Here is a 26,295-nt window from a genome sequence, read left to right as displayed (position 1 = left end):
TCCATTGTAGGGGCCATATGAACCACTCACTAATCATAAGCGTTTTGATTAGGGGTCATGCGGGTTTGCACGTGCCAATATTGTCCATGAAGTTAAGACCTGGTTGTATCATGTGTTTGTTTTTGGTTAACATCATTTTTTTCTCCATTTGTTTCTTCTTAACTGTACCAAAGCTTTGTTAGAAGTGTAATCCAACTTTTTCTTCACATTTCCAAAATCCAATAAGGCTGCATAGATTCAAGAGCATTTATGCTCTCTGTTGAGCAGAATGTGTTACAAGTTTCCTGGAACATTGCTTAATGCACGTCTAGTAAAGATTAAGCTACAGAAACGAATTGTTTATTTTCAAAAATTCTCTTAGGAAGTTAGTAAAAATAAGTATTTTTTTTCAAATAAATTGAAACCAAACACACACGAGGAGTAATGACCTTGGAGTACTAGGAGTTTACTTATATCATTTTTTATCCTTTTTAAATTACTTCAAGGGTTTTATTCTATTTGTGGTTAAGTTCTTATGGTTATGTGAACTCTTCATATTATTTAATAATGCAGCTATAATTTAATATTTGGCACTTCAAAAAAGAAAAAAAATGTCAATGGCAAATTATTACTCCTTATCCTCTAAACATGAAACCCCCTTGACTTCCTCTTGTTGGCTCCCAACTACCCACAAATCACTTGCAAGTTGCAAGTGATTTTGTCAACATTCAGTTAGCTTATGTTACAATTTCATGATATGTTAGAACCCATGAGTGAGGGCCACCATCATTACCAAAGTTTTTAAATAGCTTGATTAGTTAGCTTAAGTGATGACAAAAATGTACCCATATTAAGTGCCCCATTCTCCATGTACTTAAACTCCCTTGAGTGGACAAAGAAAAAGGTAACATTTCGGGTGTAATGAGTGGACTTTTCAACTTTCAGAAAATGATAGAAGAAATTGCAAACTTGGCATCCTATAGTGCAAAGATGGAGCGTTGCATCTTCATTGCTATGTGACTAGCCCTTCTCTGTTAGTTTACCTCAAGGGACGGTTATTAAACCCTTTTACCCAAAAACTAGAGGTTGGCTTAGGATTTGTGAAGGAAACAAATAGACCCATCTCTTGTATTACGTGCATTACATAAAAGAAGTTGAAATTACAGTCGGTGGATAATAACATGCATGCAAATGATGTATTCAGCAAATTTTGATCAAGAAAAGGACAAGTGTGTTGAAGTAGAAGTTGTTTATATATGGCCATCAATTTAATAGAACTAGGGCCCATCATTCCTATCATAGAGTTGTGCTTTGTTTTGTTATATGAAGGATATATTTGCTTAAACAAACAATCAGTTGGCATTCACATGGCATGTTTATAAGTTTCCCATTGTATTCTATTGGGCAAACGGCACTTTGGGATTTGGCCCCTTCACTTCTCTTATTCTTATTCTCTTCTTAGAGTGTTTGGCAAGTTAAAGTAGTCCAGAACCTTATTTCACCAAAATATAATTGTTTGATAAAGTTAACTTCATTAATTTGTAACATTTTAAAAATATAGTTCATGTAAAATTTCAGCTCATAAGTTCTTAACCTTTTTCTTTATCTTTAATATCTTGTTAAATCTCTTTTATCTTTTTCACATATTAGAAACTTTTATTGTGCACATACATACACATAATTTTTCTCATTTTCATCAAATTATATATTTTTATAATATAAAATCATCAAAATTATAATATAAATATATTTATTAAATATTAAAAATAGAGTAAAATTAAAAATATTATCTTACTTTTTAAAAAATAAATTATTTGAAATAATATAAAATAATAAAAATAAATTATTGCCAAATTTTAGCTTAATCAAATCTGTAATTAAATTTGTATCGTAATTTCTTATGAAATATAAATTTATTGAATAAGTATTTAATTAAAATAATTTTCTAAATTTATCCAAATTAACCAAATGTTAAATTTGAAAAGAAAAATGCATGTCAAAGTTTCGATATAAAAAAATGAAGTAAATTGAAAGAAACCATGATTATCTTATTGGTTTTAAGCAAAAACAAAACTGAAGTTAGTTTCAGAATTTTATTTTTTTATTATAAAATTATCACATTATTTCCAATTTTTATTTATTCAAAATTATAAAATTAATTTTTTATTCTTTCCCTTTTTCTTGCACAAATTATTAAAAATAGAGACTGTATTAAAAAAATATAATATTTTATATTAGACATAAAAAGAAAAACAGAAAAATTTATAGAAACTAAACAATCTTAACTTTGTTTTTCCTAAATCGAGAAAGGTGAGATATCTTTTTTAAAAGATCATGAGGGCTTTCTCCACTTGTGAGGGTATATTTTTGGCCCAGTCAAATGGCAAAATATTATTGGCTCCTCAGAAATCCAAAACATGTGATATGGACATATCAGTTGTATTCTCAGCTGGGAACATGCCATGTCTGCCTTTAAAGGTAGCATCAAAATGATGGTATTGGAGGATGTAATATAAAGCTAAGGGTATGTGCAAGTTTCTACATCCAAACAATGTGTTTGGGCTTTGTGGTCCATCACACTCTGCTATAATGCTAATTGCTTTGTCAAGGGGTGCTTCAGCCAATTACCTACATATGGACCCCAATGACACTGAGGTTTTTAAATTCATTAAAATGTAGACTATTTAGACTTCAAAAAAAATATTATTCATGATTGTTGATAAAAAAAAATCAATTTAAAATTTTAATAATTTCATAATTTAGTTATATACACATGTGGACTTGATTAAGACTTTTTTTCCAAAAAATTTAAAAAATTAAATTTATTCGTAAACTAATATTAAATTTTTTTATTGTTTGAGACTTTTTTTTTTATCACATCTTACAATACAAAATGTTTATTATTTTAAATAAACATGATACTTAAGTTTTTATTATTTATTTAAAACTATCTCCTACATCTCTTGCCCACGACCAAGCACCCAGTTTCACCTTGATAACAAGCCTTACCCAACCTGTTTATATAGATCACAAAATGAGTAGTTTTTTTTTTTTTTAAGTATCTGTCCTTTCAGAGCAATATTTTAAAAAAAATTAAATATTGTACCTGCAGGTGTAATATTTTTAAAAAATTAAATATTGTGTTGCAGAAAGCGATAACTGTTTAAAAAATAATCAAAAATTTATATTGTTCCTACCAATGTGATACTTAATATGATATGACAAAAAAATTTCAAATAAAAAAAGTTTAGACTTATTATTAATTTAGGGATTAATTTTTTTTAATTTTTTGACAAAGAAGTTCTTGTTTAATGGATATGATAGAAGATATAAAATTAAATAAAAAAAGGATAAGAATAAAAAATATAATGTTTGTTAGTTTCATGTTTTTAAAAAATTTAATTTTAAATATTTTAAAAAAATTTAAAAAAATATAAGTAAAAGTTACTTTTTTTTTGAAAGACTTCTGCAATGTAAAAAGCTAAAAACGTGTGTTTGGATATTGTTATATTTTCGTTTTTTTAAGTTATTCAAAACAGCTTCTTTAAAAGTGTTAAAATCAGATTATTTTTATTTTTTTTAATATAATTTTAACCAAACAATTAAAAAACTAAAAATTGATTATTTTAAAAAAAGTATTTTTCATAAAAAACATCTCAAACAAATGAACTTATAAATTTTTATTTTATTTTATATTCGATATATACTAAAATAATAAATTAGATGTATTATATCATTTTATCTGTCTTTTTTTAACTCAGGTCTTTAAAAAAAAAATTAAAATAAAGAAAAGGCTAAATAAAATTGTAAGATAAACTTATTATATTCTATCACTTCAACAAATGTTTAAAATAAATTAATATAAAAAATATTTTATTTTATTTTCTTATTATATCTATTAATGGAACCGAAATATATTATATGTTTAACTTTTAAAAAAATTCTTTATTTTTAAATTGCATTTAATACTTTTGGTGAGTCACATTCGGCTAAGTCCTAAGATTGTTTATGGTGGTTTCATCTTCTTCGTGGCCCAATAACTGTCAAAATAAAAAATTCAGATGTTATTAGTTATTAGATTGTAGGTTGCAGCACTAAATCGGGTTACCTGTGTGTATATATAATGACATATCATTGTGCAAACTATCTTAAACGCATTACATAGAATTTCAACTGCCTTATTATCTTAACAGTATTTTTAGTTTTATTATACGTTCTTTTTAATCTATTTGAGCTAATGGTTTTTTTTTTTAATAAGAAGACTTATTTTTTATTAATTTTATTTTACTTAAAGTCTTTAAATTATTATTTTTATCATTGTACATAAATTAACTAGTAAATATAATTATGTTAAATATTTTGAAAAAAAATTTTGTTGTCACAAATCACAATGATTGTCGTCTTTGATAGATAATATATATTATTTATAATTTAAAATAATTTAAAATATTTAAAAATACAATATTTAATAAAATTTTGATAGAATTTGAAATATTTTATAAAATCTAAAATTAGGCTTTACAAAAGAAAATTTAAAATTTAAAATTTGATTATAAATTGAGATATTTTATATTTATTTGATTCTAAAAATTATAATGGTAGTTTTAGAATAGTAATATATTTTTGTATGATATTAAGTAAATTGATTTAATTGTAAGATATTATTTAATATTATTCTCAAAACATCCTTAGTTTAAGTATTAACATTAGAATGATTGTTAGGGGTTTTAGCAAGTGTATCAAGTTTTTGATATAGTATAAGAGGTTGTCATGTTCACATGGAGTGTTAATACTTAAGCAATTTTTAAAATCTAAATTAAAATTAACAAATTCTATATATTCACAAATTTATAACTAACTGTGAACTTTGCTTCTCTTCTTTTCACTCTTTATTCTATCACGCCTTGCCTTTAATATTTAACACAAGAAAAGATGATCAAATGCCTTCATATAATTACAAAAATAAAGGTAAAAAGCTATTAAATTTAAGTGGTTAGACTTAAATTAGTATAGATGGTAGATTGTATCAAATTTAAAGGAGCTTTAAGTATAAACTAGTAAAAAAGAAATCAAATAAGTGCCAAAATGTGTACCAAAAACTACTATGAAATAACACTTATCAACTCTTCCAAACTTAAACTCTTGCTTATCCCCAAGTAAGGTATTCACATCTTTGTAAAATAAAGATTGAAACAAGACTTTATTTCAAAAGAATTAATTGACAAAATTCAGTATGCTGAGTTTGTCTATCATGGTTAAACATTTCACATGAGCAATCCTAACAAATTTTCAATGGTGTCCTACAACTACAGTCAACAAGATGCTATTACACTTAACACTTTCAGAAAGTAACAAGAATAGTTCAGTGACTATGATCAGGAAAATTTCACTCATCAAAATATCAATCAAGGGAAAGTGTTTCACTCATCCAATCACATCTTGCCAAGTAAGCCATAATTGCTTTTCATCTCAATAATAATAATCATCAAAGTGACTCTAAGATCACAAAAGTCTTTTTAGGTTTATAATGAGGTTGGGTTAAGAAGGAACTTAGTTTTTCTGGATAACGGCAAGTCATTCAAAACATAAAGAAAGCATATAATAACTCAAGACATGTGCCATCATTTTCCTTTAACTCACGCAATCCAAATTATTGCTTCAACTAAAACATTCTTCTCTAGTTCAAAGACTTCATCTTTCTTTTTCTCTTTTGTTCTTTTTCTCCTAACTTCTTTACATTTTTATTTTGCAATGATATTTTCACTTTAACAAAGGAGAGGAACAATTTTTACATTACTAGTTTATGCTTTAACTAGAATACATTAAATCCTTTGAAAAATTTATCTGTTTTTTTCACAATTTTGAATGAAAGGGAATGAGAATGCTTTTCTTTTAAGGTATTGGGAAGGAATTTTCAAAATAACATCAATCTCTTTTAGGCTCAAATAAGGTGTAAGTGATAATTAAATTTAAAAGTTAGCTTTTTTGCCCTAGCTTGAGTCACAAAGATAGCCTTAATCATTTCAGAAACTTGCCAACAAGATGATGAACAAAGATTTAAGCAATAATTGTAGCAATTCAGAAGTGATGACACTCAATTAACTGTATAGGATGTATACAACTCACCAACCAAAGGCTCAATCCCCCAAATAAAGTCAATTCACTATTCCAATTACAAAATTTAAAACCAAATCATGCAAAGCACTGTCTAACACATCCTGAGTTCAACCATACTTTTTACAAATTAGACTCTCAATGAATTATTTCATGCTCATAATCAAACATCAAGCATCAATTTTTGGCAATTCAAATGTAAATTCGCAAAAACCTTTTAGTGAAAATTGCACAAAAAAATTTTGTTTCAAATTGTAAAGGGTATATTTCCTTTCATCCATAGTATTTTCTATAAAAATAAATAAATTTACACACTGTACTATTTCAAAATAAATAAATCCAAAAAGTTGTTTTCTCTTTTCAAAATAAGATTCATTGTGCAATATTAACAATTATCCACAAGTCATGCAATCGACTTGAATTTAAATGAAATTGAAAATTTAAGCTCAAAATCAAAATCCTAACCAATTGCCAAGATCTACACCAACACACCAAAATCAGTCTCAAAATGTAAAAAGCTGTAAATAAACGAAAGCTACAAACAATGAAATGAATTGTAAATATAAAATACTAAAACATAAAACTAATGAAACCTAATGCCTGTGGTAGTGTATCAAAGTTCTCCCACTATTCTGTCTATGACTCGCTGCAAGTCTCTCTCCATCTGTTGCACCTCCTTTATAGTGTGAACATTTGCAGTGTCAACATCAGCTCCAGCTCCCTCTGCAGGCTGGTCATCCTTTCTTTCTTTCTCTATACTCAGCATCTTTGTACTGTCTAGCTTTAGCTGCTCCCCCCTATGGAATAGGCCTGTCCCCAAGCCATGCAATCAAAGCTACGAATTACTCTGGGGTGCTGAAAGAGCTGATCTTTTATGGGTGAGTGACCATCTGGTATAGGTCAGACTGTAACTACTACTGGCCTTTATGGTTGACAACCTGCTGCTCATGCAAGTGCTAAAAGTGGGCCATATACAGTGCATGCTAGTCCTATGGAGCTGCATCCTCATGCTGTGGTGGCTGAGCTGCATTTCGAGGAGGTGATGGTGGAGGTACATCATGCTCTGGTGCCTCAGTTGCCTCATTGGCAATACAATTCTTCTCAATGAATCTTTTATCAATGGGTGACCAGATGCTCTTGGAGGGGTTTACCTCTACACCTTGGCTTCTGCACAATACTATAATAAAAGCAAGGTATCCAAGAGCCCTCTTTGAGTTGTCCAAATTTGACATTATATAAACAAACTATTTGATATCTTCCAAGACAATTGTAGCTAGGTCTACTGACAAGCCAGCTAAAATGCAATATAGAAGATGACATTTGGGCATATTCAAATCTGAAACATGCCCACTAGGGATGATGTTGGTCAGCATGAATTGGTCTCCCATTCCTAGCTCTTTAATAAGTGTGGTAGAGGAGGCATATGAGAGTTGTTGTCATGTTATTGTTAAAACCCTGGGTTGTCCTCTTCATTCTATGGTAAGTGTCTAGCTCTCCTTCTCCTAGGACTAGAGGATCCCTAAGAAATATGCTGATAGCAGCTCGATCATAACAAACCCATTTACCTCTAACCTAGGAGCTCATCTCAAGCCTTCTCCCTGACTCAATGAGGCATGCATTGGCATAAAACTTTCACACTACTTTTGGATCGAATTTGAGCATGAGTTCAGCAATTAACCTCCATCTTCTTTAATCAATTTCATCATTAAATTCTGGGTATTCCCCTGGTTGAAGTTGCACTCTTCTCTCCTCAATGAAGGTCCACTGTTTGATGATTTCATATCTCTCAACTCTCACATCCCTGAACCTCTCTTTGTCAAAACTTGGTTCAGATCTGCTTGGTCCTATCTTTTGCTTCTTAGCTTTGGGTCTATGGTTGATTCCAGTAGTTTGTTTAGTCCTCACCATCCTTAAATTTCAGCCAAAATAACATAAAAAAAATCTCATTCAACTTCCAGTTTGACATGCAAAATTGGATAAACTATGCTAGAATTCATGTGAGTATTTACTAAATACTAGGAATAAATGAGTGAGTTTGACTATGCAAAATTAAGCGAACCACTTCTTGCTCAAGCGAGATTCATACAGAGGCGCTTGACAGTTCTAGGAGTTTCTCTTCTTGATTAGGAGAGATTCTCACTCAAGCGAGAATAGCTCGCTCAGGCGAATCTTGCAGGTTTTGTGGACTTTGCTTCTCTTCTTTTCACTCTTCATTCTATCACGTCTTGCCCTTAATATTTAACACAAGAAAAGATGATCAAATGCTTTCATATAATCATAAAATTTGGTCTCCTTCTATAGCCCATTGCCTTGATTTAGTTATAGAGGATATTAGAGAGCTTCCAATTTTCTATGCTACCATTATCCATTTGAACTAAGTAACAAAAATCTTAAGGATGATGAATGATCATACATTATCCATTTGAACTTTTGCTACAATAATTTACTGTCTTTTTTTGTTTATCTTTTTGAAATGTTATATGTTGAATTTGAGTCATTATTATTTTTTTGTTAATATGAGTAATTATTATGATTTGGATCTAACTTACTTACAAGTGTATGTTATATTGTAAGCTATATACTATTTAACTTTAAAATGTTAATACATAGATGTTTTAATGTTTCTTTATGTTAAAATGTTCTTATATTTATATTTTTTATGTTTTAAATTATTGATATGAATTATATAATTCAATTTAAGATTCAAAAAATAGGTCTTACAGATTCATAATTTGAATCCTAATTTAACTACCTTGATATTGACCCATTTATTACCCAGCTTTAATTCCACATATGCCTTAATATTTTTTAATTTAAGTGTTCTTTTATTAATCATTGGTGAGTTAATTAATCCATAATTATTCAATCTAAACACGGTTATATTCTTACTTTAACAAACGGATTTAACTTCTCTTCTTTTTATTTTTATAAATTTTTAATATTAATTAATAATATTGATAATATTGAATATTATAATTTTTAATAAAACTTTATTATTTGTTAAATTTTTATTGTATTTTTTGAATATATTAAATATTTATTATTATTTTGTATTTTCAAGATAATGTATATTTTATTTTAAAAAAATTATTAATATTAAATCCTTTAATTCAGTTCTATTAATAAATCCATAATTTTTAACAAATATTTTTCACTAGTGATTCCTTAAGGATCGCGATTACCCTTAACATTTTACTACAGGTACAAGAAAAACTAAAGACCCTTTGATTCCTAAAAAAAATTAACTATTTAAACTCTTCAAATTATAAAATGAGACATTTTTTTTATCTAATAAATGAAAGAATTAAAATACCTCGTTGGTCATTCGATTTTTTTTTAAAATTTTTTGGTGGCGAGTCATTCGATTTTGATTGTGCCCAGGAAAAAGGCATTAATGAAGGATGGTTGATATCAAGTCTATCATGTTTTGGGTCTTTAGGCAAGAGTATAGTCATGGACGCCCATTTTTTCCCCACTCATCATTAATAAGAGGGTATGAAAATCAAAGATGAAATGACGGACATCAATTCACGAAGGATGCAAATTGAATTTCCTTAAAGATGTTCTGAGAATCTCAATGAGCTATGACATATGGTTTTAGCAATCAATTCAGGAATTAATAACTGTAACTCATTTATTCTTGTTTTATACGGAGAATGTTAATAAATATCTACACATCAAAGATAGATTTCTTTTGGAATAGTGTTATTATTCCACCTTTTTTAATTTTTAATTCAATCATGTCATATTTTTAATAAAACAATTTATCTATTCATTTTTTAACTAATAAAATACTCTTGGAATATTTTTTTTAACAATGTTCAAAAATAAGGTATCGTTTTATAATAAGTTATAAAGTTGTAAGAATATTAATTAATCTCTATTTGATCTCAATTATAAACTAAGATATGATGGCATAACATATAAGTAAATTTTAATTAATTTCACACTATTTAATAATATCATTTTAAAAATATTTTTATTAATTTAAAATATTTTTAATGACTTTTTTAATTTTCAAGATATGAAAATGATTATATAAAACTTTCAAAATGAAAAGAAAAAATTTTGCATGAAAAAAGTTCCCATTATTTAAATCTCTTTCCAAAAATTATTTTTCACTTTTGACATTGACATTTAGCATAAAAACTTATTAAATCATCAACTAAAATAATTTAATGCTAATAAAGAGGTTAGATTATTTTTAAATAACTTATTTTTTGTGTGTAATAAATATTATGAATGATGTAATAAAAACAAAGTTTATTTTACAGATAAAATTAAGAATATTAAATAAGATTAATTAATTCTTTTGATAAATATAATTTAGTTATTTTTTGCTTATATGGTAGACCGAGAGTATTAGCTTATATTTATTTATTTTCTTTTATATATTTACATATGTCACGACAAATAAAAAAAAAGAAAAGAAAGTGAACGAAAAATACAAGGAAAGAAAACGGGGTTGACTTTTTGCAATGTGTATCCATGCTTATTGCTGAAACATCCTTCAGATATTCACATTGGGCGGTTGCATGACCAAAAAATCTTAATGGATGAGATTACGTGGAATATCACAACTGGTAAGAGGGAACATGAAGATTAGGCAAATACTCAACTTCCAACGACCCACACTGCCATTTCCGTTGTAGCCACGTTCCACATTTATTTCTTAGTATATTCAAAATTGTTTCATTTTCAACCTATGTCCATGTCTCACTTATATAAACGCAACAAGTACCCATGTATCACACCCTTGTTTCCTCTCTTTTGACTGTTAGAAATGGCCTTTGCAAGTGTTGTGCCTCTTGTTGCACTTCTTCTTCTTCATCCCCTTTTAGCTACAAGTGACCTCCTCTCACCTATTCTTTCACCCATCTTTGGTTTGTAACTCTTTCCTCTTTAATCTCTTTTGTTGGATTTCTTTGTTGTGATTCATTCTGTTTGTTGATTTTCGTTCCCAGCTTGAGATTTCTTGTGTGTTCATCTAAGGATTTGGGTCTCTCTTGTTCTTAAATACAAGATAATAGATTTGTCTCTTGCATGGGGTAAAAAATGTGTTGATCCAAATCCTTTACTAGATAGAGGGTCTTCACAAGTTTTGTTTTTTCTATTACCGATCTTATTAACATTAACTCTTAATTTATTAAAAAATATTTATTATATTTTTATATTCTTAATAATTAATATTTATTCCAATAAAAATGTTTTAAGTAATCTTTATTGTATGTGGAATTCTGAATTGCTTTTGCTTTTATGTTTTCATGTGAGATGAGTTCAGATGATGTCTGCAAAGAAGTGGAATGTGGAAAAGGAACATGCAAAGCCTCTAAGAACAGCACTTTCTTCTTTGAATGCGAGTGTGATCAGGGTTGGAAGCAATCTCTTTCCAAGGATGAGGATGGCTTGACCTTTCTCCCTTGCATAGTTCCCAATTGTAAGAAAATAACACTCTATTTGTCCCAAAAACAATTTAAAAATTGAGTTATTATTCCGTTCTCTGTTGATTTAATCTTGTCACTGCCTTATAATAGGAAAAATAATTTTTTAATGAAATGCTAGCACTATACTAACATACATGTTCATTTTCCAAGGCTCAAAACATTTGCTTCTGGGTGTCTCTTTAGTCTACGGTATTTTGTGGAATTTTCTGCTGTGTGGAAGTGTCTAAATCACACAAGATTATTAAGATTTGAATTATGATTATATTGAAAAGCTCATAATTTTCTTTGTGACTATTTAAAAGTATTTCATTTTCTCAGATGCTGAAAGATTTGCATGACATCATTTGTAGGCACATTGGACTACTCTTGCTCCAAAGCCCCTGCCCCTATTCAAGAAAAAGCAGCAAAATCCAATGAGTCGATCTTTGATGGTAATTGAAAGATATAGCTATAAGCATCTCATATTTCAAATTGATGTTTTTTGAGATATATAACATTTTGTTGGTGTGTTCTTGTAGCTTGCCATTGGATTGATTGTGGCGGTGGCTCATGTAACAAGACATCCATGTTCTCCTATAAGTGTGAATGTGATGCTGGCTATTACAACATCCTTAATGTCACTGCCTTCCCTTGCTTCAAAGAATGTAAGATTACAAACCTTACTCAATAGTTAATGTCATTTGTTTTAAGGTTGATGTTAGATGTAAGCAAATGTTATGATCTATTTTCACATTGTGCGCCGAAGTAGCTAGTTGAAGATAACTACTTATTTGAGATTTGAAATTTGTGTTCAAGGTTCTCTTGGCATGGGTTGCTCTGAACTTGGAATATCAATGAGCAACTCATCTACATCTGCACCACCATCATTGAATGACGACAGTAAGAATGAGGGTAAGGCACAACTCTATGGCTAACTCAGCATTTGGTGTTGTTCTTATCTTTGATCATCAAACTAGTTTTAGTTGCACAAGTTGGTCTTCATTTAGAACTTGTTATATGTGGTTACTTGTTATTACTAAAATCTCGAGAAACTGGACTGGGATTCAATAATAAATCTACCTAACAGCTGGGAAGATAATTTTTATTTTATTTTGAATTTAATATTAATGTAAATTTTTTTACCATATCAATCAATTTGAAATTACTCTAGATGTAACATTTAAAGCAATTATTATAAAACTAAATAATTTTTAGTAACATTTGTTCCTATTTATTTCTTCGAGAGAGAGAAGGAAATTTGTTTCTATTTATCTATGTAGATTAACTATTGTTATTCTTCCATTAATAAAATTTCCATTATTTGAGTAGTTTCAGCGTCGAAAAAAAAATTATTAATAAATTTAGCAATTAATTTCAACAAAATAATTGAATTCTTTTCGTGTATGTAATTTCTTCTTTCTCTCAATAAATAGATAGATAAAAAGTAACAAAGATAGTATATTGATTTAAGGACAGTATAAATTTTTTTTTACCATGGCAGTGTATTCTAGCCAAATTGCAATCAGGACATTTTTTTAAAAAATTAATTAACCTTTCAAGCTATTTATTGTAGATTGTTGTAGGCATGTTATAAAAGTATATAATCTTAATCATAACACCTTGTTTGTGTAATAATTCCTTTCTCTTATTTGTTATTTAATATTTTGGGTTTATCAGCTAGCTCGATTCTACATGGAAGTTCACTTTGGCTGGTCATGGTGATTATGTTCATGGCAAAGCTACTGTTGCAATAGGATAGTTGCTAGATGGTTTTAGCAGTATCTCATTCTGTTTATTAATTTGATGAGGTGGTGATCATATAAATAAGGGATCAAGGTTTAATCACATCACAGTTTTAATTATTATAGGTATCTAGTACACGAGAGATCATGGTTCAATTTCCTTGTTATTTTTTGCCCTTTCTTTTTTTCATTCTTCTTTGTACAATTATTCCAGAACATATCTTAATGTCATGATTGAGGGGCTTCTAACTTTTTGTACTTCCCAAAGTGCCTTCAATTTATTTGTTTCGTTTTATTTTCATGCAACTTGCCGTGGTTAATGTAAAGTTCCATCTTCTTTGTTCAACAAAGAAGAAAAACTTGTCTCTTTTCCATTTTTAGGTATATTTTAAAAATGTTTGTATACATATAAATTTTTTTTTTCAAATGTATGTCTAACGGTAAGTTTAGAAATTAATTATTAGTATAATATATATATAACAGTTAATGTTATCAATATATTAAATTTTTTAATAAAAAGATATTATAAACTTTTATTGTGCGTCCACCAAAGACACACTTATAAAAACTTAAAAAATAGAAAAGTAAAAGATAAATATAATTATATTAAATATTATATTTTATGATAGTTTTTTGTTTAAATAATATTATCTTTGGTGCTATCGCATATTTTTTTTTCATATTCTATGTTAAACTTTTACAAGGAAAAAAGTAATTTATCATGATAATAAAAAATATTTATATATCCTAAATTTATATTATATTTTAAAAAATTTACACTATTAAATGATTAATTTTTCTATTTTTATATTAAATAAAGGAAAAGTGTATTTTACTTCCTTTTTATTTTTGGTTATATACAATCTAAACTCTTACTTTTAAAAGTGTGCATTGCGATACTTTATCACATTTAAAAATATGAAAAAAAAATTTAGAAATCTAATTTCTTTATTTTTTAAATAAAAATATTCTTAAAATATAAAAATTGCAAAAATATCTTATATTAAATTATTAATTAAAAATATAATTTATTTATTTATTTAGAAAACATTACTTGCACACTCCTTTTTGTCATTTTTAATTAAAAAATTCAATTTTAATTCTTTACAAAATTGTCAAAATCAAATAACCATGCCATCACCTACTGACTTTAATGCTATTCACGGAATATGTCAGGACTCGATAACCTAAACAGCAAAATAGTGAAGCGTGTATTATGAAGTGTCGACTATTGTGCTCCACCTAAACTAGCCGTTTCATTTCCCTTTCTCTGTCCAACATCACATTAATTGCTGAAATTTCTTTTGCTTAAATATTAAGTGTTTAGTAGTATGGATGAGTTTCGTAGCCTCAAATTCTGGATCACGAATATGATGCTTCTGAAGCATTGCTTCAGATTAGTTGGGGTTACACATTTATTTGTCCAACTTATGAGTTGTTGAGGTAGTTAATGAGTGTCCGGGTAACTTGACCAAGGTCTATTGCAGTTTCCGAGAGTCATAATCCTTCCATTTTAAAAACAAAAATTCAAGATATATAAATCTGCATTTGAAGATTTGATATTCGACCCAACTAGCTTAGTAAAAGAAACAAGGACAACCCCGGTAGGGGAATTTCGGGAAGGGAATAGTTGTGATGTTCAATTACACTGTTAATTCTCTATTCGAACCTGTTCTCCTTGAACATCTAACAATATAGCCCGGTACAATTATAGCAAATAACACTAAAGCTTTAAGAGAATAACTGCGCATGTGACAACAAACTATGATCTTTATTGCCCATAAAATGAAAATGAGTACAAAACGCTACCTAGCTCTAGGTAGATACATATCTACAGAAAAGTCTTGGAAGGTTAGGGCATGGAAGGGGGAAAATTTAACAGGCTAAAACAACAATCATTCCAATGACTTGAGAAGCCTAAATAATGCAGCTGCCTCTCTAATCCGCGAAAACTCGATGCAAAACGCTTGAACTTCAATGAAGAGATCTTTAACTGCAAGTTGGGGTCATTTGCTAAATATCAGTGAACATGCTGCCGTATTTACTTTCCTCCTTTTATATGGAAGTAAATATACAAAATTATATCCATAGCCGGCCAAAGTACACAATAAGTAGACCGATAATTCTGAACTAGTAGTTGGAACACAACCTCCCCTCTCCCACCCCCCCCCCCCCCACCCCCACCCCAACACCAAGCAAAACCATCTCTCAATATATTTTTTTTGCAATTAACAGAATTTATAAAAAAAGGAGATTCGAAAAAGAAATCCTCTAAAGAACTAATCCATGTAAAAAGACAAAATATAGAACATGAAAAATGTAAGACTGCACGGCAGTCTCTCTCTAGACACAGACACAGGGAACACACATGTAAATGTCTGCCTGAAATAGTAAAATATCTGTGAACACAGACACAGGGAACACACATGTAGTTGCAAATTGTGATCCAATAAAACGATTTTCTAATAATGGCTCATCAGTTAGCCATATGTACTATTTGAATGTGATAAGCAGGTAGCTCAAACAAAACCTCATTGGAGATTCATCACCCAATTAATTTTATACTAGCTTACATATTCAGGAGTGCATTAAAGGTAATTTAACAGAAATATTTCTAGGTATGTTCACAAAAGAATGCAAAATCATAAAACCTTCAATTATGTGCCTTCAACAAAGAACTTATGTACAATATTGTCTATACACTTCAAACAAATTCTGAACACGTTCCACTATGCTATTTCCACACCTTCATACTTGTCACCACTCATAATTTGTCCAGAGCAAAACCAGCTCTTTACCAATTACCTACAATTCAACTTATTTTCTTCCCTTTTCTAGTGACCCAAATTCTTTTGAGACAATAACGTTACAAGCAGCAAAATTATGTTATACAAGTTATACACATTCAAGTTCAACAAGGTCTAAACTGGCTTGTAATATGTCAAATACAAAATGAAATACTTGATATGAGATGATAATTATAACCAGTCTGCCTCAATGGATAAAAATGATAATGATGGACATGAATGCAACTTCTCCTCTCTTTCTGTAATAGATGCACTAAGACAAAAATACAACAGTTTTTAAGCTACAGCAGAAACTAGGTAAACTCACCATTAATAATGTTGTTCCGAATTAGGCTTTGCAGAAAAACACAAACAAGTCTCACAAGCCTGTTCTGCATGTATTTATCCTGAAAAAAAAAGGTAGAAGTTTAAATGTTAATTATGAAAAAGAGCATAGTCATCATGTGAAGTGCAAAGAGAGAAATAGTTACCAATACCATTTTGAATTTACATTTTTCTATAGCCATATTATTTGTATGGATATATGCACATGCACACACACATATATGTATGTGTTGAGATCCTACATAGATTACAGATATGACCAATATAGAGCTTATAATGGCTAAGGCAATTCTCTCTTACAAACTAGCTTTTGATATTGAATTAGGCCCAAGCCCAAATTTATGATGGTGTCAGTCAGAGCTTATTGTAAATCTAATATTGGGTCACCCTTAACTACAAAAAGAAAATCCTGTCCCTACAGATTTTCTTAGTGCAATTTACATGGCCGTAACTTTTCTGGTGCAATGAAAAAAATTCAGTCATAATTTTCACAATTCAGATGTCAATCTTGAGTGTGAGGTGTGTATTGAGACCTCACATCAGCTACAGATATGACCAAAGTTAAGGTTATAAAAGCTAAGGCAATTATTTCCTTACAAGCTAACTTCTGGAGTTGAATTAGGCCTTAGGCACAAGCCAAAGTTTAAGAGCATACGTAAAGCAACCATAAACCTTAGCAGTAGAAAAACATCAGCAATGAGCTATGTTCAAACAGAAAATATACACTGGCAACTTTTACCAGGTGATATAAACCTCCACACAGGTCCAGCTTTTCAAGTGCCATATGAAAACAAGGTAGAGCTCTCAAAACATCTTAACAAAGGATCTGGTATATGTTATAAAAAAGAGAATAAGATGCCATGTCTAGGTAAAGCACTTAAAACCTAAAAGTGTCAGATAATGTAAAATATAACTTGTTTTTGTGGAGTTTGGACCATTATTGGCATCATTTAATCCCCAATAGTAACATGGATATAAAATCCAACAACCAAATTAATATCCATTATTGCAATCATTGCCTTGGAATGACTTTTTGGATTTGTGGAAAAAGATGGTACTCTAGCATACATATGCAGGTTATTAGATAAAGGCACAATTACACCTATAAGCGCAAATGTATGTGCATGTATGCATCATGCATTCACATGGACACATTACCATCCAGTGCAAAGAATGTTGCAGTGATTTGCATCAAAGAATGTTGTAGTGAAGTCAAAGTGCTATTTAGAAAGCACTTTATGATTCCGCAAGATTATTGGTCATTGTAGTCAAATTTCAGAGATAACACCCTCCCTTAAGATCAAATAATCTTTTTCTTTTTGGTCATTAGATCAAATAATCTTATTGTCTTTATGTTTACCATGCCACCTCCATACATGAATGAAATATCACACAGTATATGAATTTATCTACAGTATATGTAATGGGACAGCAGTAACTATTAATACAGAAGCATAATCTTTTGGTGAAAAACACTTGTTTATAAGAAAATAAAAGCTTGTGGCAAAAAAAGGTAAAGTACCTTGATGTTCACGCAGGATGTTATACAATTATTTATGTACAGATGAATGAATTCTGACGGGAGTTCAACTGCTGTTGTAAGCCTGTTCACAACTTCCATTGAATGTAGACTCATGTCCATGTTGACAAGTACTGTAAAGTATCTGTATCCATAAATAAGCAAATAGAAATAAAGAAAATAACAGCAATTGAGTAATTTATATGCTAAATGACAGAAAAATATAAAAGAGGTAAAATGCATACTCTGCTATTTCCTGAGAATTTATCAACTTAGTGAGAACATCAACTGCAATAAGGGGATTGTTTTCTACCAGTTCCTGATAAAAAAAAATGAGAATGAAACATCAAGACCCAACATGGTCAATGATCCATCAAAAAGATTACAAAAACACGTACTGGCAGCTTTCTTGGTGTCAATCCACAGTGATACACAAGCTTTGAATCATTTGCCAGCTCATACAGGACTTGCTGGATTAAAAGAGAATCACACACATTATATTCTTCAGTAAAATTTATAAAATAAGAACTAAGGTATAGCTATCACTTTTCATACTGCAACGTTATGCAATTTGTATTAACTAAAAAGGAATCTATACAGCAGATCATCTATGCTATTACTGAAAGAAGAGTCTTCCTGTCAGTTTTTAGCCTTCCTTATATAGTCCAACCTAAAAGAAGGAACTGCAGGTTTGGATGACTTACAACCTTCTTTCCCTTGATATGTATGTCATGGTGTCGAACTTATTCATAATTAGTTCCTCATCTGTCCCAACTCACCACACTGTTATGCTGCTGTCTCTTAAAACAAAAATTTAACTAGCTTTAACGGTTTTGGTCATGGTAAAGAGGCTACATTTGCACTGTGCAATCTGCATGGTGCACTATTATTTGGTTCATTTGGTTATTGTAACACTCATATTTTAAGATGTTTCATTGATTGAACAAATCATTTGAGATAAGACTAAGAATTGGGCTTTTATTTAGCATAAAGCAACATTGAGAAAATCACACCAACAAATTAGATAGCACAATTCAATGTTTGTTTTTGGTCCCCAGTGAATCATTCACCATTCTGAGTAGCTTCCCTGGGTGGATCACTCTAGATTGAAATACCAAAGTGCTGAATCATCAGAATGGTGCTCCAAAAATGTGCCAGGCCAGGTCGCACCCCTGTTAAAAAAAATATTTTTCCATTTGGGGCGGACAAATGCTGCACAACTCCTTCTCAGCACTCGAGAAACCCTTCGACTCTGGTTCACCTCCCTTTCTACACTAACTGACAGGACCCTCTCTTCCATATCTCTTCCCTGTTGTTGTGTGCTATGTTCTCCAGACTATGGGGTACTTTGAGTTGCTGTGTGCTTTGTTGCTCTTTGTTCCCTCTCAGTTGACCTTTGCTGCTTCTCTTTCTTCTCCAGTTCTCTGTTAGCTTGTTGATACATGTTCTATTGTTGGATAATTGAGTTTTAGTAACCAGTTTCTGTTATGCATTTTTCTTATGTTACCTATGTGTTGTCAAAAAATGTGAAATGTGATTGTGCATTTAAGTTGGAAATTAAGATTCATGTTATGATCCTACAACCTCCTTCCATTCCAACATTAAAGCAAACAATATGTTCAAGGGTTATCCACTTATCCTTCATAGAGATGCATAGAGACCGGGCATCCTCCTGTGATGTTTAATTCTTCTATCAAGTAGTAGTAGTAATAATAATAATAATAATAATAATCACCTCTTGCTGTGCAGGTGCAAGGGCACCCTTCAGAGCTTTTGCAATTAGGTCCTTCACTGCAGCTCCTCTGCTGGTATCAACGCACATACCATAGTCCCACATAAGTTCATGATTGTCATCAGGGTTGAGCCAAACTAGCTGAAAAGGGTTTCCCAGAATAAATAGTTTTGAATAATTAAGCCTCAAGAAGCAAAAAGTGCAGGTACAAATATGAAATACCTCCCCATCAAGTATCGGCAGCCTTGGTGGAAGGGGTCTGATCCAGTGAGGACTTAATCCTTCCAGTGAAATATTAGACAATAAACCAGCTACTGCCTCATCTTTATCTCCGGCACCAAGTTTAGATTTTGCTCCAGATTGCAAATCAAACCTTTAAATATATGAACTTTTAATTGTCATTCTACGATCACTATGGCAAAAAACTATTAATGGGGAAAAAAATTAAAATTTCATAGAAAGCCTTTTTATAAAATAATTAATCCACTGCATAGGGCCATACTCTGGTGAATCTGCATCACAACTTGGGGGAACATCTGGGTCTGGGACAACATTTTTAACAGAACCATCTTTAAATAAGCAATGATATGATTCTAGATGAACCTTATCTGAAAACTGCTGCTTCAATTGATCTAGTGGAGGAAACTCCTGTAATCAGAGAGGATAATAAGTATAGAAAACTAAAGGACGTGAAGGACTATCCTGAGATATCTGAAAACACAGGGATGCATCTCAGATAAGTTAGACATTAAGGAAGAACAATCTTGGATATATTATGAATGAGTACTTTCCACATCTATAACTATAAGTAACTTACATGCAAGGACTGATCAAATCCTTTCACATAATCTGATGCAGACAGTTTAAGAAACTGCAAACATCCAGCAGAAGAAAAGCACCTCAGAAATTACAAAACAATGAAGATAAACATATAAGGAAATAGATAAAGAAGACCAAGAGTAAATATGTAGATTCAAGTTGAAGGTGAAATATGTGACAGAATCTAATGATGATGAGATTCTGAAAATGTCAGAAACATGTTTGGCCTACAAACAACATTCCATTAACAAAATATAAGGACCAATAAGAGGATTGATTATGTCAAGGAACTTTCTAGGAGAGAATAAGGCAAAGGCCACGTGGAAGGAGAATAATAACACCCAACAAACAAAAATGAGAGCAAAGGGAAACAAGCTGAAAGGAAAAATTATTAGAGAAATCAAATCAGCAATCTCTTATAATCTGAGCCAGCAACAGGTCAAATAATAGACCCCTTTAAGAAAATGATTTCCTGTATCATACATCTTCTGATTAAAATTTCTACTTTCCAACTAAATACATCCAAATTAGAAGAAAACAGAGCACGATTCTGTAAAATCTTGCTCTGCCTTTTCCACACTTGATTAAGCGTGGTTATTGCAGGGTAAATAACAGTATCACATATAAAAACTTGACATTCCTCAAAACAAGATCTATAAATCTCTCTTCCCAGACTATGAGTGCAACAAAATTGTAGCTAATAGATAACAAGAAATGAAATTTAACTATATAAAAGTTATGTTGAACACAAAGCAACATCACTATGGAGGATAAATAAAGAGATAACAATGTATAATATATCACTGGTGTTAGACAATAAAACAGAATATAACCTCTTTGCCACTGTTGGAGCTACCAACACCTAGTAGCTGCAGAATAAATGCCCTTTCAACTTTTTCTGACCCTTCCTGACAGGAAGCCTGTAACCAAGATATTATCTTTATCCTAAACAGTCTTATAATATAATAACAAATAATTGTAGAGGGGGGAAACAGCACAACATAACTTAGTAGTATAGAGATACAAAACGTTATGATACTACTTGCTTATCAATAACCTTTCATAATTGTTTCAGCTCAGATTTTCATTAGCCTTTCCCACTGTTCTGAAAGGCAATTGGATAAAGAAAAGCCTACAACAGCAGTCACTTAACATATTCAGCAGGCAGGGTTGGCTGAACCAACTAACTACTTAGCACTGTCAATATCCAAATTTCAATAATACCAGTTGTGCAAGTTTTCTTTTCAATGGTTTATCCAATGTTTTCTAAATTAGTCCTTCTACCCTCTAATTGGACCATCTTCCATTCCCTCCACTTTTCTTACTCACATGGTTGTCAAATTAGAATTTTAAATCATAAATATTTTTCAAAGTCACAACTGTGTTAACTCACAATAAACTCACTATCTGGTAGATTTATGGTAAACATGGTTCAAATTCAACTTGCATAAACTCAAGTTTAAGGATGAGTTTGCAAGTTCAATTTATACACTTTAGATTGCATATTTGTAAATAACTCATTTCTAATGTAGATGAAATATAGTTTGTTCTAATTTGGTAGGATTTCATATTTGAGAAACAGGAAACGGTGGCAATCACTTGATTCACTCTGCATAAAGAATGTTAGCTTTCCATTTGTACAAGATTTCAGCCATAAACTTTTTATTTATTTATATATGAAGTACAAAGAGGGGAAGAGGATTGGCTGGCAAAAATGCACTGCAGTATAGACGCATTTCTAATGAGCAGTTTTTCCCATTATGTTTAGCCATTTACAGTCTCATACAGACTTCCGAAGAAAAAGCCTTATTTAACATCTCTTCCCATCTTTCTTATGTTCGCCGTCATGTATTGGTTAAGAAGTCATATCCTTCCCTTGCATTGTATTTGTACTTTTTCTTCTTCCCTATAGCCTATAATTTAAAATCTGGTTCTAACTTCTAATTTCGAAAAATTTGAAAACCCATGTAGTAATTAAACGAAAAGATACAGCAACAACGATAAAAAGTGCTTACATTAACAATAAAGTTTATAAAGGGATTTGAAGCAGGTTTCTGGGATGAATAAGCCTCAACTAGCAGAGCAAAACCTATTAACCGCTCAGTGGTGCTGAGCACCTTATTGTCCTGATCAGAAAAGATTTCAATTAGATAACATTCAACAACATTTCCAATCAAATAGCAGAAAATTTAAAAAAGGAAAGAAAAGAAAAACAGACACTAAAATCCTAATTGGAAAAAAAAATTCTCTCAAATCAACTCCATCATTTTATTTCAACACCATTTCCAGTTAATTATCTTGAAATTAAATGGACGGTCAAAAATAAAAGAAAACCCTAAAGAAAGGGATTGAAGTATAAGTAAGGGATTGGATACCTGTAAGAGAATGAGGAGATATGAAGAGAGAGTGAAATGGCGCGTGGGGGAGAAGGTGGAGTTGAATTCGCCGAGGATCTCATGGAGTGGCCGATGTTCTGCTTTGAGGAGAGAGTAAAGTGATTGCGATTCTTCGCCACTCAACCTTCGAATGCTCATTTTTTTTCAGATTGAGTTTTCTTCGTTAGGGTTTCTTTCACAATTTGGATTTCCAATTTGGATTTGGAACACTGTAATAGTTAGTGGTCAGCTCAAAACGCGAGTTTAGGTTTCCCTTCTCGCTGTCCTTTTCTACTGTTACCACCATGAACAAGCTAAATGAAATTCATTAACATCATTTTTTTATTTGTTTATCGTCCACTCCTAGATTTATTATTATATTGTCTTAAATATATTTTTAATATTTTTAATCTGAATTGGGTGTAATTTAGTCCTCCAATTTTTTTAACTAACTAGTTCATTATTTTAGGATAAACATACATACAATACATTATTTTAGGATATACATACATACATATATATATATATATATATATAATAATAATAATAATAATATTTTATATTTACAGATAATTATATATAATAAAATTATTTTAAATAATAACTTTTAAAAGATATTTTTCTTTAACTTTATAACGTACGCATTAAAATAATAAAAATTTAATAAATTGACATAATTATTTTATATTTTTATCGTTTTAAAAAACTTAATTTAATTTAAATAATTATTATATATTTTAATAATCATAAATTTAAAAGATTAGATTTAAAAAATAAATTTTAAATTTGATAAAATAAAAAAATGATAATTTTATCATATAAAATAAATATCAATGAAAAATATAAAATTTATAAAAGATAATAAAAGAAAAGTTAAATAATTATCTTAATATAAAAATTTAGAATAAAATTATTTCAACAGTAAAAATTATAATTTATACATAGTTTTTTTAATTTTAATATTAAAATATGCGCATACAAATTATTAAAAAAAATAACTTTACTTTTCAAATAATAAATTTTTATTTATATTTATATTATATAAATTGATTAAGTTTTTTTATTTTTAAGATTGTTAACAATTAAACTAATTAAAATATTATTAAATAATATTTTTTTAAAATCATATAAAAGAATTAAAGAAATATGGAATGAGTACATTTTTCTAAAAAAATATATTCTATTTTTTTAATACTGATTACATTTTTCTATTTTAAAATATAATTAATTTTATTTATTGATTATATAATTTTAAAATAAAATATAATTTATTGAAAATAAAATATAAATTTAAATCAAATTATATTAATTTCATAAAAATATAAAACAACAATAAAGATTATAATATCAATAAACAAATAAAAAAGGTAAGCAAGCAAATAAAATTAGGAGATTAAAATAATATAATAATTATAACAAATATTTTTATTTTATATTTAACAAAACTTACAAGTCTAAAAACACAACAAACAACTTAGAAAATAATTTTACGATACTCAAGACTCAGGAAATCAGCCTTTGAATTAAAAAGAAAGGTATTTGATCTAAAATATAGTAATCACAATTTACAAAAAATCAAACCAGCTAAATAATTAGTAGATTCATTAGCTTTCATAAAAATATAATTCAAATTAATAGATTTACATTCTTAATATAATTAATAATTAGAACAAACTAAGAAAAAATAAATAAAAAATATCATTTTTATATAAAATATATTAAATGCCCTTTTTAAAATAAATTAATTTCTTTAGAAGCCAACTATAACCATGCTCACTCCTTTAAGGATGGAACATGTAGAAGATAAAGAAGAAGTACAATTTGTCAAAGCAAAAATTTAATTAAGCAAACAAAAAAGGGGTACAATTAAAACCAAAAACAAAAAAAATTCTTTTTAACTAACATAATATCTATTATTAATTACATGAGAACTTTCTAATACTTACCTAATTAAAGATTATGACAAAATTTAAAGTTATATTAAGCTTTCAAAATTTGATCCCCAAAACTTAAAAGGGAAGGTAAAAACTCTCCAAATATTTCAACATATATGCATAATTCAACTTAGAAATATTTTTAATGCATAATTCAACTTAGAAATATTTTTAAAACCAAGTTATTCATTCTCCTTAGGCGTACAAATTTTATCCTAAACCACTAAATGACATTTTCTACTATATATATTCAAATTAGCATGTTTTGCAAGTATACTAAAGTATCATTAATCTACTACAAAATATTTTGCAAACCTAAATTAGGATAATCATCTTCAAAATAAGCATATTTATCTATATTATCCATATTAACTCATCATCATCATTAGTAAGGAAAGGTCCAAATCATCCATAGATGTACTTGCACTATCAACACAATTACTTGCTTCTCCAATTTGAATCAAGTTTTCATCTAAATCCATATTTGATATTAGCTCGTTCTTCCCCCCTCCAGTCTAATCATCATTAAGAAGCAACACCCTCAATTCTAAAGATAGACTTTTTTCTCCTCTTGATACTCTTGCCCAATTTTGAATTAGTCATCACAAACACAACATCTTCCATTATCTTTTGATTTAAACAATTTCGTTTAGAAATTCCATTTCTTGCTTCACCATTTGTTGTCTTTTGATTAGTTGCTTTACCATTTATTGATTCCCTTGTTAATTTTTTTTGTATTAAAAGTTGTCAATTTAGAAATTACCACTATATAAGTATTCCTTATCTCACCTATAATTTCATTCAATGACATTTTGTTATTGTTTCTTAATTCGTCCAGAATAACCTTTATCACCCATCTTGCATTAGTATTCTTCTTGTCAAATATCTTTACACATGTATGCTTTGACACATAGGTCTTTAACCTATAGATACTTGTGTTGCCAACTTTGTAATAAATATCCATGGATTGTTGCACCTAACCCTGCCTTTATTGTCATCATTCTTCAAAAATTTAATTGATTGACCATTCAAAATAGATTACTCCATAATTGCATTCTTAAATTGGTACACTGAAATTGTAACATCCTTTATTTATTCAAATAATTTTCTTCTAAAGAAAAATAGAAATATCAATATAATGTGATGAAAATAAGTAAAAGATAAATAAATAAAAAGGATTTTCATGTGTAAAATCAGAATCACTGAAAATGAGCAAAACTTTAAAACTTCATACATATAAATCTTGTTCGAAATAGAATTAAGGATATAATTTTGAGATTATCAATTTACAATTACAGGAAAGCTAAAATTTCTATATTAACAATTAATTACTAAATATTAGGCATATGCTTTAAATTGTCATTTACAATAGATTTATTAAAATACTTCAAGCTCTCATTAAAAACTTAATTAATGTAATTACATTTTTTAAAATAATCGATCCTAATAGAGTAGTTCCTTTCCTACCATCCCCTTGCAAGTATGATCTTAGAATAGATCAATCCTCTTTTATCACTTCATTACCTG

The 26,295-nt window shown here is 29.4% G+C and overlaps 2 protein-coding genes across 5 annotated transcripts; one reads left to right on the top strand and one right to left on the bottom strand.

Moving 5' to 3' along the window:
* The first annotated feature begins 10,720 nt into the window (after positions 1 to 10,720).
* Positions 10,721 to 13,600, top strand: LOC113873324. The gene is made up of 6 exons (XM_027511395.1): positions 10,721 to 10,976; positions 11,375 to 11,530; positions 11,888 to 11,968; positions 12,056 to 12,181; positions 12,333 to 12,428; positions 13,194 to 13,600. Exons 1-6 carry the CDS (start codon positions 10,877 to 10,879, stop codon positions 13,268 to 13,270), a joined length of 636 nt encoding a protein of 211 aa, XP_027367196.1. The 5' UTR covers positions 10,721 to 10,876; the 3' UTR covers positions 13,271 to 13,600.
* A 1,338-nt stretch (positions 13,601 to 14,938) lies between these two features.
* LOC113872476 (CCR4-NOT transcription complex subunit 11) lies at positions 14,939 to 23,134 on the bottom strand. Of its 4 annotated transcripts, none has more exons than XR_003505878.1 (12): positions 22,835 to 23,134; positions 22,475 to 22,585; positions 21,293 to 21,379; positions 20,458 to 20,511; positions 20,143 to 20,288; positions 19,863 to 20,013; positions 19,644 to 19,781; positions 18,307 to 18,378; positions 18,154 to 18,227; positions 17,912 to 18,042; positions 16,373 to 16,451; positions 14,939 to 15,251 (listed from the first exon to the last, which is right to left on the bottom strand). XR_003505878.1 is itself a non-coding variant. In XM_027510054.1 (12 exons), exons 1-12 carry the CDS (start codon positions 22,991 to 22,993, stop codon positions 15,154 to 15,156), a joined length of 1,311 nt encoding a protein of 436 aa, XP_027365855.1. In that variant the 5' UTR covers positions 22,994 to 23,134; the 3' UTR covers positions 14,939 to 15,153. The 4 variants fall into 4 exon arrangements, 3 of the variants coding, with proteins under 3 accessions (XP_027365855.1, XP_027365857.1, XP_027365856.1); XM_027510054.1 differs by having other exon boundaries at positions 17,912 to 18,053; XM_027510056.1 differs by lacking the exon at positions 18,307 to 18,378 and having other exon boundaries at positions 17,912 to 18,053.
* Between the last annotated feature and the right edge of the window lie 3,161 nt (positions 23,135 to 26,295).

Source organism: Abrus precatorius, unplaced genomic scaffold (assembly GCF_003935025.1).
Source record: "Abrus precatorius isolate BTA unplaced genomic scaffold, Abrus_2018 Scaffold7, whole genome shotgun sequence".
NCBI lineage: Eukaryota > Viridiplantae > Streptophyta > Magnoliopsida > Fabales > Fabaceae > Abrus > Abrus precatorius.
This window is presented reverse-complemented; position numbering and strand designations above follow the sequence as displayed.

Bases quoted from the DNA above. Each gene is read 5' to 3' on its own strand.
- LOC113873324 (XM_027511395.1), top strand. From the start codon at position 10,877: ATGGCCTTTGCAAGTGTTGTGCCTCTTGTTGCACTTCTTCTTCTTCAT. The intron at 10,977-11,374 runs GTTTGTAACTCT...AGATGAGTTCAG, and splicing joins TATTCTTTCACCCATCTTTG to ATGATGTCTGCAAAGAAGTG. The intron at 12,429-13,193 runs GTAAGGCACAAC...TGGGTTTATCAG, and splicing joins TGACGACAGTAAGAATGAGG to CTAGCTCGATTCTACATGGA.
- LOC113872476 (XM_027510054.1), bottom strand. From the start codon at position 22,993: ATGAGCATTCGAAGGTTGAGTGGCGAAGAATCGCAATCACTTTACTCT. The intron at 20,014-20,142 runs GTATGGCCCTAT...ATATATTTAAAG, and splicing joins TGTGATGCAGATTCACCAGA to GTTTGATTTGCAATCTGGAG. The intron at 18,054-18,153 runs GTATGCATTTTA...TTATGGATACAG, and splicing joins AATTCTCAGGAAATAGCAGA to ATACTTTACAGTACTTGTCA.